Source organism: Dunckerocampus dactyliophorus, chromosome 5 (genome assembly GCF_027744805.1).
Source record: "Dunckerocampus dactyliophorus isolate RoL2022-P2 chromosome 5, RoL_Ddac_1.1, whole genome shotgun sequence".
NCBI classification, from domain to species: Eukaryota; Metazoa; Chordata; class Actinopteri; order Syngnathiformes; family Syngnathidae; genus Dunckerocampus; species Dunckerocampus dactyliophorus.
In genome coordinates, this window is record NC_072823.1 from 13,791,779 (window position 1) to 13,807,957 (window position 16,179).

Genomic DNA, 16,179 nt, shown 5'->3' on the forward strand with positions numbered 1-16,179 from the left:
TCCAAGCAAGCAGCTGTGCTTGACTCTTAAGTGAAAGAGGAAGGGAGGCAATTGTCGTAATAGGATAGCATCGTTAGGGTGCATCACTGGGCATGCTCCATCTAATGTGAGAGAGAATGCTGTGAGCAACATTTTGGATTTGTCTTTTTCTTGAAGATTAATCTACACCCCCAAACACACACACATACGCACACACTCACACAATCGTGGATGGCTAAAACTGACTGGATCTTTGCCTGTTTGTGCCCAAAAATGCATCAGTGAAGGAGGAGAGGGAGAAGTGTTGCTGAGACAAAGAGCTGCAAGCTGTGCGTCGGTGTGAAGGAGGTGCGTCTGGAGGAGGGATCGAACACCAAGGAGGACCATCAACAGTCACCTTGCCGTCAAAGTCATCAAGCAGCTCATTTGATCTATTAAAAGGTGAAGAGGAAGAGTTAGATGAGACGGATTTGTTGTTTTTTTCCTCCTTGGATTTGGTGATGATGTGACGTCCGTTGTCCATGTGATGCCATTGGCTGCGTTCATTTTGGATTTCGCATCCTGCCTGGCAGTACGTCCTCATCACTAGGCTTTTTAGCACCAAAGTGCGCCGCCAAATGCGCGCCGAGCTGCGGTGATTTTTGTTGCTCCTGTTGTTGGTGGGAGACGACAGGTGGCTCGGTGCGCCGCTTTCCCGCGCTCGCACTCACCTTTGCCACGATGAGGGGAACTTCTGTGAGCGATGCCTAAGGGACGAGATGGGCCTGAGCGACGACAAGGATCGCATTGTGATCAACGTGGGAGGGATCCGGCACCAGACGTACCGCAGCACCCTTCGCACCCTACCTGGCACTCGCCTGTCGTGGCTGGCCGAGCCTGACGCGCCCAACCACTTTGACTATGACGCCAAGATCGAGGAGTTTTTTTTCGACCGCCACCCCGGCGTCTTCGCGCACATCCTCAACTACTACAGGACAGGTAAGCTGCACTGCCCGGCCGATGTGTGCGGCCCCCTCTACGAGGAGGAACTGGCATTCTGGGGCATCGACGAGACGGACGTAGAACCCTGCTGCTGGATGACCTATCGCCAGCACCGGGAGGCGGAGGAGGCCCTTGATAGTTTCGGCGGGGGGGGACTGTTGGACCTGGGGAACGACGATGCTGAGCCCGAGCAGGAGCACGGTGAGGACGATGTGGATGAGATGACGAGGAGGCTGGCGCACGGTGACTCTCCTGACACCCGGAGTGGCAGCTTGTGGAGCCGGTGGCAGAAGCGTGTTTGGGCTCTGTTTGAGGACCCTTACTCCTCCAAATATGCAAGGGTGAGCTTATTCGCTTTTCACGCATGCAACCTCTAGTCATTAAGTTATGAGTGACTAATGATGTGCTGGGCTTCTAAGACCATTCATGACCTTGAAATTGATCTTCCGGGGGTCCCCCTGTGTTGGGTCAAATCAACCAAAGTTGCTAAAGGTATCATTATAAAAATCTAACCAGCCTTTTTCCATTTATGCAAAATGACACTTTAAAGAATTCACATTCTAAAATTCCAAGAGCAATATCGTAATTCACACAGGTTTAAAAACTCATTTAAAAGTGAAGTGATTATCTTGCAGATAATCATATTGCAGCCACTTGTTGCTAGGCAGAGTTGAAAGCGCTCAATCACAAAATGCCAGTGACAAAATTATATTTTAGTCACACCCTCTAGATGTTTGCATGACAAGCTATAGGATCTGAAAGCAACATGTGCAAGGACAGAATGCCTGCAAGGAGGGGAAATTAGGCAGAAGACAAACTATAAATGCATAGTCAGAGACAACTACAATGTATCGCACCCGGTATGATGCAGTCCATAACAAAATCAGGTTTCAATAAAGTTGAGAATCAAGTCCATGATAAATGTCATGTACACTTTTTGTCCCATGCTGAGGTCTCAAGTAGTGTTACAAGCACGCAAAATTTGAATATGATCCACAAAAAAACCCTCTGCTGTGATGGTTGTAGTTGATGGACAGCTATGAATCCAAAGCACGATTCTTCCTAGTTCATTTCTAAACATCAATTAGGGATGGGTATGATAATCGATAATCGAGTGTTTGCAATTGTTGATTAATCGCGCCTTGAAACCACTGAGGCTAAACGGAGTGCACTACCTGGTTGCAACCAGCAGAGGTGCTGTTGATTCAGACTCTACTACATTGGGGTTTAAATATTGGACGTTAAGATACATCCACAAAGACCTCTGCTATGGCAACATGATTCTGCTCAATATGCTGGCATGGAAATAGGAGATCAGAACATTCAGGCAGATGTTCTGTCATCCCATTACAATTATGATTTGAAAACAATAGTTTTAGTTAATTGTGGATTTTAATCAAAGTTGGACCTAAAGGACATTTAGACAATTAGACAAATGTTCCTATTTGCAACTGAAACACTACTGTGTATGAAAAATAATGTAGATATGGGGAAGAAAGAAAAAGTCGTTACAGCTCCATCCATTCATCTTCTATGCTGCTTTATCCTCACTAGGGTTGTGGGGGTATGCCTGAGCCTATCCCAGCTGACTTTGGGTGAGAGGCGGGGTACACCCTGGACTGGTTGCCAGTCAATCGCAAGACAAAGAATCATTTGCACTCACATTCATACCTGTGGACAATTTAATATAACGTGCAGGTTTTTGAAATGTGGGAAAACTCATGCATGAGGAGAACATGCAAACTCCACACAGAGATTCAAACTTCCAGATCCCTTGACTGTGTGGCCGACATGCTAACCACTCCGTCACCAGTCTGTGCAGCACAAGAGCAAATTCAGATTGATATTTCCAGGGTACAAGGATCCCTGGGTAGACTGGCTAAATGGGTCAACAACACATTAGGAAAGCAGATCTTTGGCACCAGCAACATTTTAGTGGCCGGCTTCCAGACAAAATTAGGTTGCTGTTGGAGGTTACATTTTTGGTGCTCGCTTTTGGGCTTTTTCCCATCCAAGTAGAGCAACCCTCTAACCAGTGACAATGACTTTACACCTTCAGATGTTTTTTTTGTTTTTTTTTTACAAGTGTTGCCCCTCTGAAGCATGCTGTGCTGCATGCTGCTTTAGCAGCAGCACGCAGCAGCATCCTGATTATCAGGCCACCCCAACCAGCAAGAGCCAACTCTACTGGCAACTTCTCACTGTTACAGCAAGCACAGCACTTTAAAGCCACGTAGGCATCTTCTTTCAAGTGTCACCTTCAGAGATGTACAGAACGCCTTCTCGTTTTGACAAAAGCAGAGCGAGGATTGACAAAGCTCCACGAAGAGAAGCAAGAAAATTAATTAGAACTGAGCCCCAGAGTTAATTACAGACTCTATTCACAGTGGATACATCAGTGGAAAAGCCTTGTCACAGCACATCAGCACCAGGCAACAGTGAGAGTTAACCAATAAGGATCACATCATGTTCAACTAGCACTCCCCCACAATGCTCACACTGTCCCAAAGTGTCACTAAGACATATCATGCAAAGGGTGGTGCGATGACATGCAGTGTGTAAAGGTGTGATTGTTCACAGGCCTGAACAAGCCCACTGTTGATCATGCGCATGGCGGCTGAACCGATAATGACCAAGACCTTGCCATAAATAACACTTTGGGCCCGCAATTTACACGTATGAATCGATAATGACTCAGGCTATTCACATGCCAAAAGCAATTACCCGCGTTACCACTTTTTGGTTTTGGCAGCCTGAAACACAAAGATGCATAATACATGACTGCTTTAAAGATGCTCAAGACTAATGCTTCATAATAAGTTGTGTGCCATTTCTGACTGTGATTTAAGTTCAGCAAACATGGTTTATATGTGTTGTAAATATAGAAGCAGTTCAATCTAAGATATTTCAAAAGGCCATTTGAAAAACAAGCTATCACATTATCACTTGGCCGCATGGCCGTGATTGCTCTGTTGAGGTTGTAGGTTGTAACGTATTGTACTGGGATTTTATTGCTGGGTGTTATTTTGCACACACACTATAGAGGGGGTGGAACATATCACAGTGTTATGTAATACAGCACAACACAATGCCACACACAGTGTTAGTGCCTCAATGTTTGTAATCAAACTGAACACGACGGGGCTCATTTGTGTGTCATTTCGTATCTGGTTGATTTTATGCTTAATAATGAACTTGACTGCGATTGGCTGGCGACCAGTCCAAGGTTTACCCCGCCTCTCGCCGTAGTCAGCTAGGATAGGCTCCGGCTTCCCCCCGCGACGCTATTAAGACAAGCGGCATAGAAAATTGGCCGGATGGATGAATAATGAACTTGAGTTTTAATTATGTGAATTTATGTGAATTCAATGTGATGTAGGGCTTGTTCATACAAATATAATAATAATAATTTTCCCTACTCTGACTACTCTAACAGCTTTAATATTATGACAACATGTAGTATTTTTGTGGAAAAATTAATCTTTTTTGCTACATTGCAGCAGCCCTGGTATGTGTGTGTTTGTTGCTGCAGGGCTTTTTGAGTGCGTGGCTGCGCAGGTTTGTGTATGTGCACATGGCTTGCAGGGGCGTAATATCGTGTTATTTATATATATATAGTTTTCTGTATTTAACTTTGGTGGGCATAATAATCAATTGATCATTACCAATCCTGTCAACTGTGTGGAATTGATTGAATAACTCCTTAGCATTGTGGGATTTTTTTGGCATCTAAAATGCTTTAAAAAAGTCAGACCCAAAGTAAATGTTAAGCTGTCTTCCGACCATTTGGATTAGAGTCCTTGTTTTGGATTCTTTTGAAAGGTAAAAATCTGATCTATTATTTTATTTAGTCAAAATCTGTGTAAGAGGTACTGACACTGAGAAATGGGAGTTTGAATACACTGGGAAGAAGGATTTGTTTTTTTGCATTACGCAGCATTTCCTTGCTTTTACAGTATGACAAAAGTGCACTCATCAACCAGCATATTGGTGTTTTCACAATTTCATTGGCTATTAAATGCATCAGTTATCATTAAGATTGAAAGTAAATGAGCGACACACATTCGAAGATGGGCTGGTACATTTTTGCACACACTATTGGGTTGAGTTGGGGGAAACAGTTGTCTATTGGGTCGAGTGAGGTGCCAATCAAAAGTTCACATGGTCATATCACAAATGACCATTAAATGTTCTGAGATTCGATCAAGAAAATGCAGTCAGTGACATACAGGTGTGAGATTTAGTTAGATATCGGGATGGTAAACAGTGATACTGTGTCAATAAAGGAAGGAGAGGGAGGCTGGTGCTGACAGAACAGAAGTAATTGTGCTGTGAGTCAAGTCACATAAATGATAGCGTTTATATGGACAGGAGGCAGGGGTTCATAAATGGCAGCAATTTCCTCGGCACAATTCAAAGAATTGTCACTGATGACATGTTATAATGAGGGCCTGTTTTCCATCTCAGCCTGCATGAATGGACCTCCCTGATTCATTCATTACTCTACCTAGCCTCTTAACAAGGCTGCGCTTTAGCTTGAGAGCTCACTTTCACTCACTAAATCCAAATTGATGCAAATTTGGTGAGTTCACAGAGTGATTACAGATTTTCCCAACCCTTTTCTCTGTGCTTTGACTTTGATCTGGTCGTGGCACGCTTCCAATTTCTTCCCACTTGCAGGCGTGGTAACACATACTGTAATCCAGTACGATCAGAGGAGAGCACAAGGACATGGTTACAATCAATACCCAGAAGAGCATACTGTATCAGTTACACCCATGTATAGCACGAATAAGAATCATAAATATCTAGCTAAATGTGATGAAATACGATCACCGGATCAATGTCTATGAAAAGCAAAGTACTCTACAGCCATCGTGTTTCTCATAAAAAGGGGACCTCATCTTAATGAGCCTCAGCCTGCTATAATTCCCAGAAGTTGATCATGGGGTCAATGTGACCTTGGGTGGGGAAAGACCTGCTATAAAAATGGTGCTAAGGGGAAGAGCCCCGGTTTTACATTTAGTCACAGGAGGCGAAATGAATGCTGTTGCTGCTGCTTCAGTAATTTAGTATGAAGCGCATGACCTTGAGATAGACCAGAGAGAGGAGAGGAGGGAGCGTGTTGAGCTCTCATTGATTGTTCCTGTTTAATGGCACTTTGGAATCAAGACGCAGAGCACACAACTGCCACTGTTAAAGCAGATGCTGTTGTCTCAGATTAAATTGCATTGCTAAGAGACATTACGCGTATTACTGTGCTCACTCTCCTCTCTGTCCTTCTTCACCCCTTCATCTCCCCCCCTTACATTGCCTTCTTCGCACTGACCAGTGGGTGGCTCTGGCCTCGCTGTTCTTTATCCTGGTGTCAATCACCACGTTCTGTCTGGAGACCCACGAGGCTTTCAACCCCATCATCAACCGCACCGAGACGGAGCTGGTGGACAACATCACAGTGGAGCACACCTACCAGGAGCCTGAGACGGCGCCCTACCTCACCTACATTGAAGGCGTTTGCGTGGTGTGGTTCACTTTTGAGTTCCTAATGCGAATAACTTTCTGCCCAAACAAATTTGACTTCATCCGGAATGCCCTGAACATCATCGACTTTGTCGCCATCCTGCCTTTCTACCTGGAGGTGGGCCTTAGCGGGCTCTCTTCTAAGGCAGCTAAGGATGTACTGGGTTTCCTCAGAGTGGTCCGCTTTGTAAGGATCTTGCGCATCTTCAAGCTCACTCGCCACTTTGTAGGACTGAGGGTGCTGGGCCACACACTGAGAGCCAGCACCAACGAGTTCCTTCTCCTCATCATCTTCCTTGCCCTGGGTGTCCTAATCTTTGCCACCATGATATATTACGCAGAACGGATTGGCGCTAACCCCAATGACCCTAGAGCCAGCGAGCACACGCAGTTCAAGAACATCCCGATCGGATTCTGGTGGGCTGTGGTGACCATGACGACCCTTGGCTATGGTGACATGTACCCTCAGACAACCTCTGGTATGCTGGTGGGAGCCTTGTGCGCCTTGGCAGGTGTGCTGACCATCGCCATGCCAGTCCCTGTGATTGTCAACAACTTTGGAATGTATTACTCCCTGGCCATGGCGAAACAGAAACTACCAAAGAAAAAAAATAGGCACATCCCACGGGCGCCCCAACCTGGTTCTCCAAACTTCTGTAAATCAAGTATCAGCTCACAACACCAGAGCCCTATCGCCCACGACGACGTTTTCGAGATAAAGTTTCAAGGTAGGACAAATCCCTTTAAATATAACTGATACATTCCGTTATCTTGGTGATTCATCGTTGGTTTGACGGGCTGAAGAAACACACATCACGATTCAGCTGCTTCCCTGTTTATCTGTTCCCACACTTCAGTCAGCTGATGAGTCAGGCATGAGAATAAACAGCAGACTTTCCCAGCAAATGATCAACAAACTACAGTTATTTACATTTATTTATCTATTTAAAGCATATCACGCTCTGGATGGGGGGGTGGGGGGGGTGGGGGAGGGGGGGGGTGTGTGCCAAAATAACCCCTTCCAAGGTTGAACTTCGCAAAAACTAGAAAAAAAAATGGTGACTGTTTGACCACATTGCGCTGAGCATCAGATCCTGCAATCAAGAGCTTGCACTCTGACAAGAACGAGGCGGTAGATGTCGATGAATGTTCGAACACAGAAGACAGCTCTCTGTTCTGCTGACATCCAGGGAACTCATAAGGTGTGGTAAACAAAAGTTGACCTAAGATGACAGGACCGAACCGTTTTCGATTCTGGGGCAGCAGGAGCGGTTCCAATGTAACTCAAAGGGAAAATAGAAAAACCTCTAACAAGTCTGAAAAAAATATGGAGCACTATATTTTGGGTTCATTTTGTTTATTTGGCTTCAGCCGTCTGTCAGGAATAAACGGACAAGACACGATAATTTATAATATAAAAATATTCCCTGCATCAGCGTGTTTATCCTCATTCTCTCTCTTCAAAACATTATGGATTCTTGCTCTTGCTCGGCTTGTTCGCCAAATAAAAAAAATTGTGTAACACATAACAATGCGGCGCAATCACTTCAGAGCCTCCTGAAACGCCAGTCGCAGTTAAAGACGCCGTAGACACATCATTTTAAATGACAGTGTATGCCCCGGTTGGCGTATTGTTCGGGTCACGTTGAAAATGTACACAAAAATTTTGCCTTGGTTCGTGTACATTTCCTGGTTAGCATACTGTACAATATGGTGCGCGTCTAGTTATGTTATTAAAAATTGTGTTCGTTGCATATTTTTATTACAAAACATCCCCGTTAGCAACGTCCGAGCATGGACACCGGACCCGGATGTCGTTGTCCCCCAGCTCTGTCGCCCATCTATGAGGCCATCAGCGGCTGACTCCTTTAGTTACGCCACAAGTCTCTGCTTTTCTTATTGATCACGACTGCAAAATAACCCACAATGGAGCCACAGAAGAAGGTGAGAAACACTATTAAATTCAAGAAATAACTCCTATTAAAACACAAACGTGGTGTCCGTGTGGATCTCTGCTCATCCCTGGCTGCTGCCTCATAGCCGTCTTTGTCAACAATCAAGTCTTCAATCAAGGTAAAAATCATGTTAAATGTTCATTTATCCCTTTGACTCATCAGTGATATGCATTTATATGCATTTCTGATTGTTTTATGCATGCACAACTATAATTGCAGAACTACCGTATGTTATATGTTTCGTGTTAACATTTTTGGCTTTCTGGAACAGATTAATTGGATTTGCGTTATTTCTTGTGGGAAAAATGTATTCAGTTAGAGTACGTTTCGGTTTGAGCCTGACCTTCTGGAATGAACTCATGCAGCTAACCACTGTATCTTTGATATCGCAAGACGCCACACTATATACAGTATTCCCTTGTTTTCAGACCCAACCACGATAAATTATTTTCCGTGAAGTAAAATTCCTTATGTATAAATCAAATATTTTCATAGTTAAAGCATGGAAAATCTGTTTACAACCTTCTGCATACGGTTTTTAATATTATTAGAACCCTCTAGACACAGAATAACACCCTTATAGTCACCTTTAAATGTACACTAAGTCCCCAACTAACGAACACAATTGGTTCCAGACGACCGTTCTTAAGTCAAATCGTTCTTAAGTGGAAACAAAATTAATATTACCAATGATATAGGTACTACATGTATGTGTATACATATACAGTATATGTGTATGTATGTAAATATGAGTTTGGATGCAGTAGTAATATTAAACCAGGATAATTAATGAATAAAACAATAATAAAAATGATATAATAATACGTAATGATAAATGTTATTTACCTTTGAAGAGGAGTGGTCGAGCATACGTCGTTGGTGGTAGAGGAGGCGGAGATATTAAAAGAAAAAGGACAAATCGTCGTTGTTAGACTCTTCTAAAAGAGGTAGTGTTCTGTGGGTGGTGTAGAATTAAGCAGGCCTATTAACTCTTCATAAACTTTAATCACACGCTCTGTCCGGGTTGTATCATACAGCTAGCTACAATTTAGCTTTCAATTTCTCCTTTACACTCTCTTCCCAACTGCCTCTCTGTTGGTCCCATTAGCAGTGTCACAGTGCCCTCTACTGGTCAAGCATGGAGCTGTATAAATACTGATAGAGCGAATAGAAGGCAAAATAAAATAAAATATAGACCAGTCAGCTTGTGTTCGTATCTACGAGTGTTCGCAAGTCAGATGTTGGTAAGTTGGGGACTTAGTGTATAACTCTAAAATAAGTAATTTAAGACATAAATAAAACTCGTGCTTGTGTGTGTTTCAATAAATGTCTTCCGGACATGTGGACAGGAAGTGACGTGAGGAATTGAGAGTTTTTGGTGGAGAACAACAGTACACTGTTTTATGATTATGATGATGATGGTTATTATTATTGTTATTATTGTGCCTGTTGTGCGACACAGTGTTCCCTCGTTTAACGCCGGGGTTAGGTTCCAAAAACTACCAGTGTTAAGTGAAATCCGTGCAGTATAAGTAGATTTTTTGTTTATATTTATATTATTATTATATTATATTATATTTATATTCATTTATAAGTAGATGTTTTTTCGTTCATTATGTTTTTTTTCATTTACAGAATATGTTTTTTCATGTACAGGATATGTTTTTTTGTTCATTCTATATATTTTAAGGCTGTAAAACCCCTCACCACACACTTTATACACTTTTCTCAGACATGAGAAAATATATATGTTGCGCGGATCACGACTTTGGTCCGTGGTCTGAATCAGCGATGTAGTGTTTCCAAAATAAGCCTGTCTCTCTCATCCATATTAAAAACGTGTTCGGGCTTATATCCCCCTTCCTCGATGTGGCTTTTTAACTTGTTCATGTATGCCCGGCATCCGCAGAGGCGGCCTCTCCGTGGTCTTTCTGCGGACAGTTAGAGCCCTTTTTGCATCCTTGTTAAAATGTATTGTTGCTGTCGTCCTTATGTTATCTTCCTCCTTCTTTATGGTACGAACCTAAGCTTCATTTATTCCATAATGGTGCCCTACAGCTGCAGAAGTTCTACCTTCCTTCAGCATGTCCAGAATTCCAACTTTATATGCAATGGTTAGCATCTTACTCTGCCTTTTGGGTGCAACTGCAGGTGCCTTTGTCAACATTGTGAGGTTTGTTGGGGAGAAAACTTGCAAACATACAGCACTAAAGAGCCACACTACTGGATATCAAACAATTATGTAAATTAGGCAAGCTGAACGCATTCTGTACTGTACAGGACACATGGCATGGAGGAGATTGATTGATGGTCTACAGTCCCTTAGCCAATCAGGACGCAGAACACAATGCGATTATACTGAAAAAAAAAAAGCATGCACACAAAAAAAATGTGTGTAATACGAGGGAGATGGAGTCTGGTGCGTGTGGCCAGTGTAGACTACAGTTCATCAACGTACTTTAATCCCTTTTAAACTGTATTTGTATCTCAGTTCATTTAGGCCCTGTCCACACAGGGACGCTCCTGAAATTTTTTTGGGGGGCGGGTTGAAAAAATTCGCGTCCACGCTGTTCCGAATTGGTAAATAGTGGCATCCAGACCGGACCGGATCACTTGAGTGAAAACGATGTAATACACAAGGCCTATCCAGCCGTGAACAGAGACGCAGAGGGAACCACGTGACACACCAAACCATAGAAGAAGGAAGCTTTCCAACGCTCGTCTAGACTTACGAGAAGTGGAATTACTTCTGCGAGTCATTATGGAGTATAAGACAGCAACATATGAGGAGAATGTTGACTGGGGTGAAGCATATCAGTCAAAATATTCAGCGATTATGTTGTAAAAAGATCAAAGATGGCGCCCTCCGTGGCAGACGTCTCTGTGACACTCTCCCGTGTTTTTCTATTTTTTGCTATCTTATTGTTCATTTTGGACATTCAACACACTCACGCAGTACATTACAACAGGGAGACACTTTTGAACATCGGCAGGGTTCACCATGAACTTTCATTTAGCCTCTCAGACTTTGCCTTTCTTCTGCGCCGGGAGAACGCAGCAGCCTGCGGCCCCGGTGAGCTGAATACCCGGCGAGCAAAGCATCCGAGGCGTAAACGAGGCAAGCGAGCCGGCCTGCATGCTAGGCTAAAAGCTAGAGCGACTAGGCCACCGCTACCAAGCTTGCTGCTAGCCAACGTCCGCTCTCTTGAAAACAAGATGGACGAACTACGAGCAAGGATTACAGCTCAACGTGAGATCAGGGAATGCTGTGTCCTCACCTTCACAGAAACCTGGCTGACGGGGGATATACCGGACTCGGCGATCCAGTTGGAATCATTTGCTGCTTACCGGGGAGATCGGACTTTAGCGTCTGGTAAACACAGAGGTGGCGGCGTCTGTGTTTACGTAAACAAACGGTGGTGCACAGACGTACAGACGATGGAAAAGCACTGCTCGCAGGACATTGAGCTGCTGATGGTGAAATGCAGACCTTTTTATTTACCTCGTGAGTTTAGCGCTGTGTATTTAACTGCTGTTTACATCCCACCACGAGCTAACACTGCTAATGCACTAGGCCTCCTGCATGACATCATCGATAAACACGAGACCAAACACCCAGACGCTGTATTCATTATATCTGGCGATTTCAACCACTGTAACCTCAGGACTGTCCTCCCCAAATATTACCAGTATGTGAGCTTTCCCACAAGGGAAAATAACATCCTGGACCAAGTCTACTGCAACATGAAAGGTGCTTTGAAGGCTGTTCCAAGACCCCACTTTGGAAAGGCTGACCACATCTCTATATTCCTTTATCCAACGTACAGACAACTTCTCAAAAAAGCTCCCCCTGTAAGTACAGCAGTTAAAGTATGGAATGAAGAAACTGATCAAGTACTTCAGGACTGCTTTGGCTGCACAAACTGGGATGTGTTTAAAACTGCAGCGGGGAGGGAAGATTGTACTGTTGATTTGGATGAATATGCTTCTGCTGTTACTGGCTACATTAGCACATGTATAGAGACTGTTACCACCACCAAGTATTACAGAAAATACCCTAACCAAAAACAGTGGATGAACTGTGATGTAAGGGCTAAGCTACGTGCTCGTTCGACTGCATTTGTCATGGGCACCGCTGATGACTACAAAAAGGCCAGATATGACCTGAGGAGGTCCATACGGGAGGCCAAAAGACAGTACAGACAGAAGCTGGAGGGCTACTATTCCACCTCAGACCCTCGGCGCATGTGGGCGGGGCTCCAGCACATCACAGACTATCGACAGCAGAGTAGCGTAGCCACGTCCAGCCAAACCACACTTCCAGATGAGCTGAACGAGTTCTATGCCCGCTTTGACACCCAAACTTCTGATGAGCAGAGAGGGTGGCTGAACCTGGGGAGCACACAGGACGCACCTCTCATGGTGACATCAGCTGATGTGCGCAGGGTTCTAAACAAAACAAACCCACGAAAAGCAGCAGGCCCAGACAACATCTCAGGACGTGCACTTCGGGTTTGCTCATCAGAGCTAGCTGATGTGCTTGCTGACATATTTAACCTGTCGCTTGCACAAGCATCTGTACCGACCTGCTTTAAGTCCACCACCATAGTGCCCGTACCCAAGAAGAGCAACGTGACCTGCTTGAATGACTATCGCCCTATAGCACTCACTCCTATTGTTATGAAGTGCTTTGAAAGAATAGTCATGACCCACATCAAAAAGAGCATCCCGGCGGCAACTGTGGACCCTCTACAGTTTGCATATCGCCAGAACCGGTCCACGGATGATGCAGTCAACACTGCCATCCACACAGCCCTTTCTCACCTACAGGGCCAGGACACATACGTCAGAATGCTATTTATAGACTATAGCTCCGCTTTTAATACAGTCAGCCCCCACAAACTCACAAATAAGCTCCTCACACTTGGCCTGTCTCCCTCCCTCTGTAACTGGGTGTTTAACTTTCTCACAGGCAGACCCCAGTCAGTCAGAGTCCACAACCGCACATCCAGCTCAAGAATTGTGAGCACTGGGACCCCACAGGGGTGTGTGCTGAGTCCACTCCTCTACACGCTCTTCACCTACGATTGCGTGGCCTCCCAGAACAACACCAGCATCATTAAATTTGAGGATGACACTACAGTCATCGGACTGATCACTGGTGGTGTTGAAACATCATACAGAAGAGAGGTGGCGGACCTCATAGCTTGGTGTCGTGATAACAATCTCCTTCTCAATACAGATAAGACTAAAGAGATGATCATCGACCCAAGAACAAGGGAAAAGGAGCCACATAGACCCCTGTTTATTGGTGAGACTGAGGTGGAGAGGGTGAAAACCTTCAAGTTCCTTGGCACACACATCAGCGAGGACCTCACCTGGTCTCACAACACCCAACAAATTCTGAAGAAGTCCCAAAGGAGACTGTACTTCCTGAGAAGACTGAGGAAATTTGGCATGTCCACCACAATCCTGAGTTGCTTCTACAGATGCACCATCGAAAGTGTCCTTACCGCCTCCATCACTGTTTGGTACGGTAACTGTACAACACGTGATAGGAAGGCACTCCAGCGGGTGATCAAGACCTCACAGAACATTGTTGGGGCAGCCCTCCCCTCACTGCAAGACATTTATACATCTAGAGTCCTACGCAGAACACACAACCTCATCAAGGACAGCACACATCCACAACACTCATTATTCACACTCCTGCCATCAGGCAGACGCTACAGGAGTTTGAAGTCCAGGACCACAAGGCTGGCAAACAGCTTTTACCCACAGGCCATCAGGCTTCTCAATGAAGCACTCAGACACGCCACACGCAACACACACTCATAGCACTTTATTTATTTATTTATTTATTTGTATTATTTACTTGCATTAATGTCTCTTCTGTTGTTGTTGCTTAATTTCTTGGTATTTATGTATATGTGTTTATGTTTCTTATGTTCTTATTCTTTCTTGTGTTTTTCTTTCTTTTCCTTGGGAGAATGAACAGAATAAGATTTTCATTGCATGGTATAACTGCTGTTTTACCATGCACATGACAATAAAACTCTCTTGAATCTTGAATCTTGAATCTTGTCGTCAAAGCTCATTTCTGGTGACGTGACGGTGACAGCGGTGGTGGGTCGATGACATCATCGTTTTCGTGTCGGCGGTCTACTTGACAACAACAAGATTCAGATTTTCTCACTCTTTAAGTCGTTTCGGGGCACACAGGACGCCGTTTCCGTGTGGACGAGAGGCTGAAACGATAAAATACTTTGCCGTTTCGACCTGAAAAGGTTTCTGTGTGGATAGTCCCTTAGACATTTTTATGCTTGAAAATGCTTAATTTAGGCCAAGAATACGTAAAATTTGCTTAATATGCATATTTTTTTACTAATGAGGAAAAGGGAAGTTTATTTGTTTGAAGTGAATGACGCGCTCGGCGACTAATTGGGATGGGGGATGGGAACTATATGAGGAAATGATGGTATCTAACAAATGATCACGAAATACCCCTTGCACTTGGAAAATACACATCGGCCCCCTGAGGCAATTGATTGCACTTTAGATATTTAGGAAACTTTAGATATTGAAAATGCTGGTATATACCTCCAGATTTGTTTCCATTGTGTGTTCTCTTTTTGTTCTTTTGTTTTTTACAGATTCCAAGCTGAACGGTGAGGCTGCCAACGCCGCCCTTGCCAACGAGGACTGCCCTCACATAGACCAGGCCATATCTCCAGAGGAAATCTTCAGCCCCAGCGAAAGAGAGCGGCCCTGCTTCCTGGTCACCACGGCCGAGCGGCCCAACCACACAGGGGGCAGAGTGAGGAGGGGTACGTACAGTAACAGCCAATCACAGGCCCCTGTAAGATACTGACATGCTGTAGACAGGGCATGCTCCATTTTTCTCCCCCATATTTGCCAAGAGTGTTACACCTCAACAGGAACACACTCACAAAAACACACACAACTGCAAACCTCTTAATGCGACACATCTTCACAGCAGCTGCTTCTCTTCAATCATTCCCTCGGGAATTGTACATATTCCAAGTTAAGGCCAAGCACAATCACCACAAATGTCACTAATAGTTGTCTACATCTACATAATATATTTTTTGATACCATGCATAATGTAATACCCCTATTTATTTACCAGTAAGAAAAAAACTATTTTGAAGATTTATATGATCTAGAATGTGTTGTCTTACATGCTTAAGAATATATTGATGTTCTATGTGTGTACTATATATGTATATGTGCTTTAATGATAATTACTACATGGGATCCTGACTTTGAGTACATTGCTCTTGGCCATAATGGTGCATGAAGTGTCTTGCTGATGGGTGCTATCAGTATGGTGAAGGAGCACAACACAATTTGAATTTTTAAGCGGCCCAGGTCCAACTATTATTATTCTAATGTCTTTTACACAGATGTTCAAAACATTCCCAAGAATGCTACATGACTTTGTAGCAGTGAATTTTCCACTGTTAGCTATAGGATGACATTCCCGACCTGAGGTGCCTACGTTTTCTAGTGTTCTACTCCAAACCATTCCAGTACCACCCGGTGCATGCTCTTGTACTCCGGATGCACTCAATGCATGGAGAAATCTGACGTGTCTCAAGTCTGTGTTGACCTGTTTCTTTGGAGACAAAAACAAGAAAGCAACAGGTGTAGTATTACCAACGAGGAGCACAAAAAAAAAACAGTCATGGATCCAGTGCTGCAGTGTACTCAGAACGTTCTC

General features: G+C 44.1%; 1 protein-coding gene across 2 annotated transcripts in view; it reads left to right on the plus strand.

Annotated features, from left to right (window-relative positions):
- The window catches only part of kcnc1b (potassium voltage-gated channel, Shaw-related subfamily, member 1b), a 22,950-nt gene continuing 6,771 nt past the window's right edge, over window positions 1-16,179 (plus strand). For both annotated transcript variants that reach the window (XM_054776106.1, XM_054776105.1), the window contains exons 1-3: window positions 1-1,301; window positions 6,293-7,208; window positions 15,089-15,262. In XM_054776106.1, coding sequence (XP_054632081.1) covers window positions 738-1,301; window positions 6,293-7,208; window positions 15,089-15,262 — 1,654 coding nt within the window. In that variant the 5' untranslated portion in view covers window positions 1-737. The remainder of the gene's footprint in view (window positions 1,302-6,292; window positions 7,209-15,088; window positions 15,263-16,179) is intronic.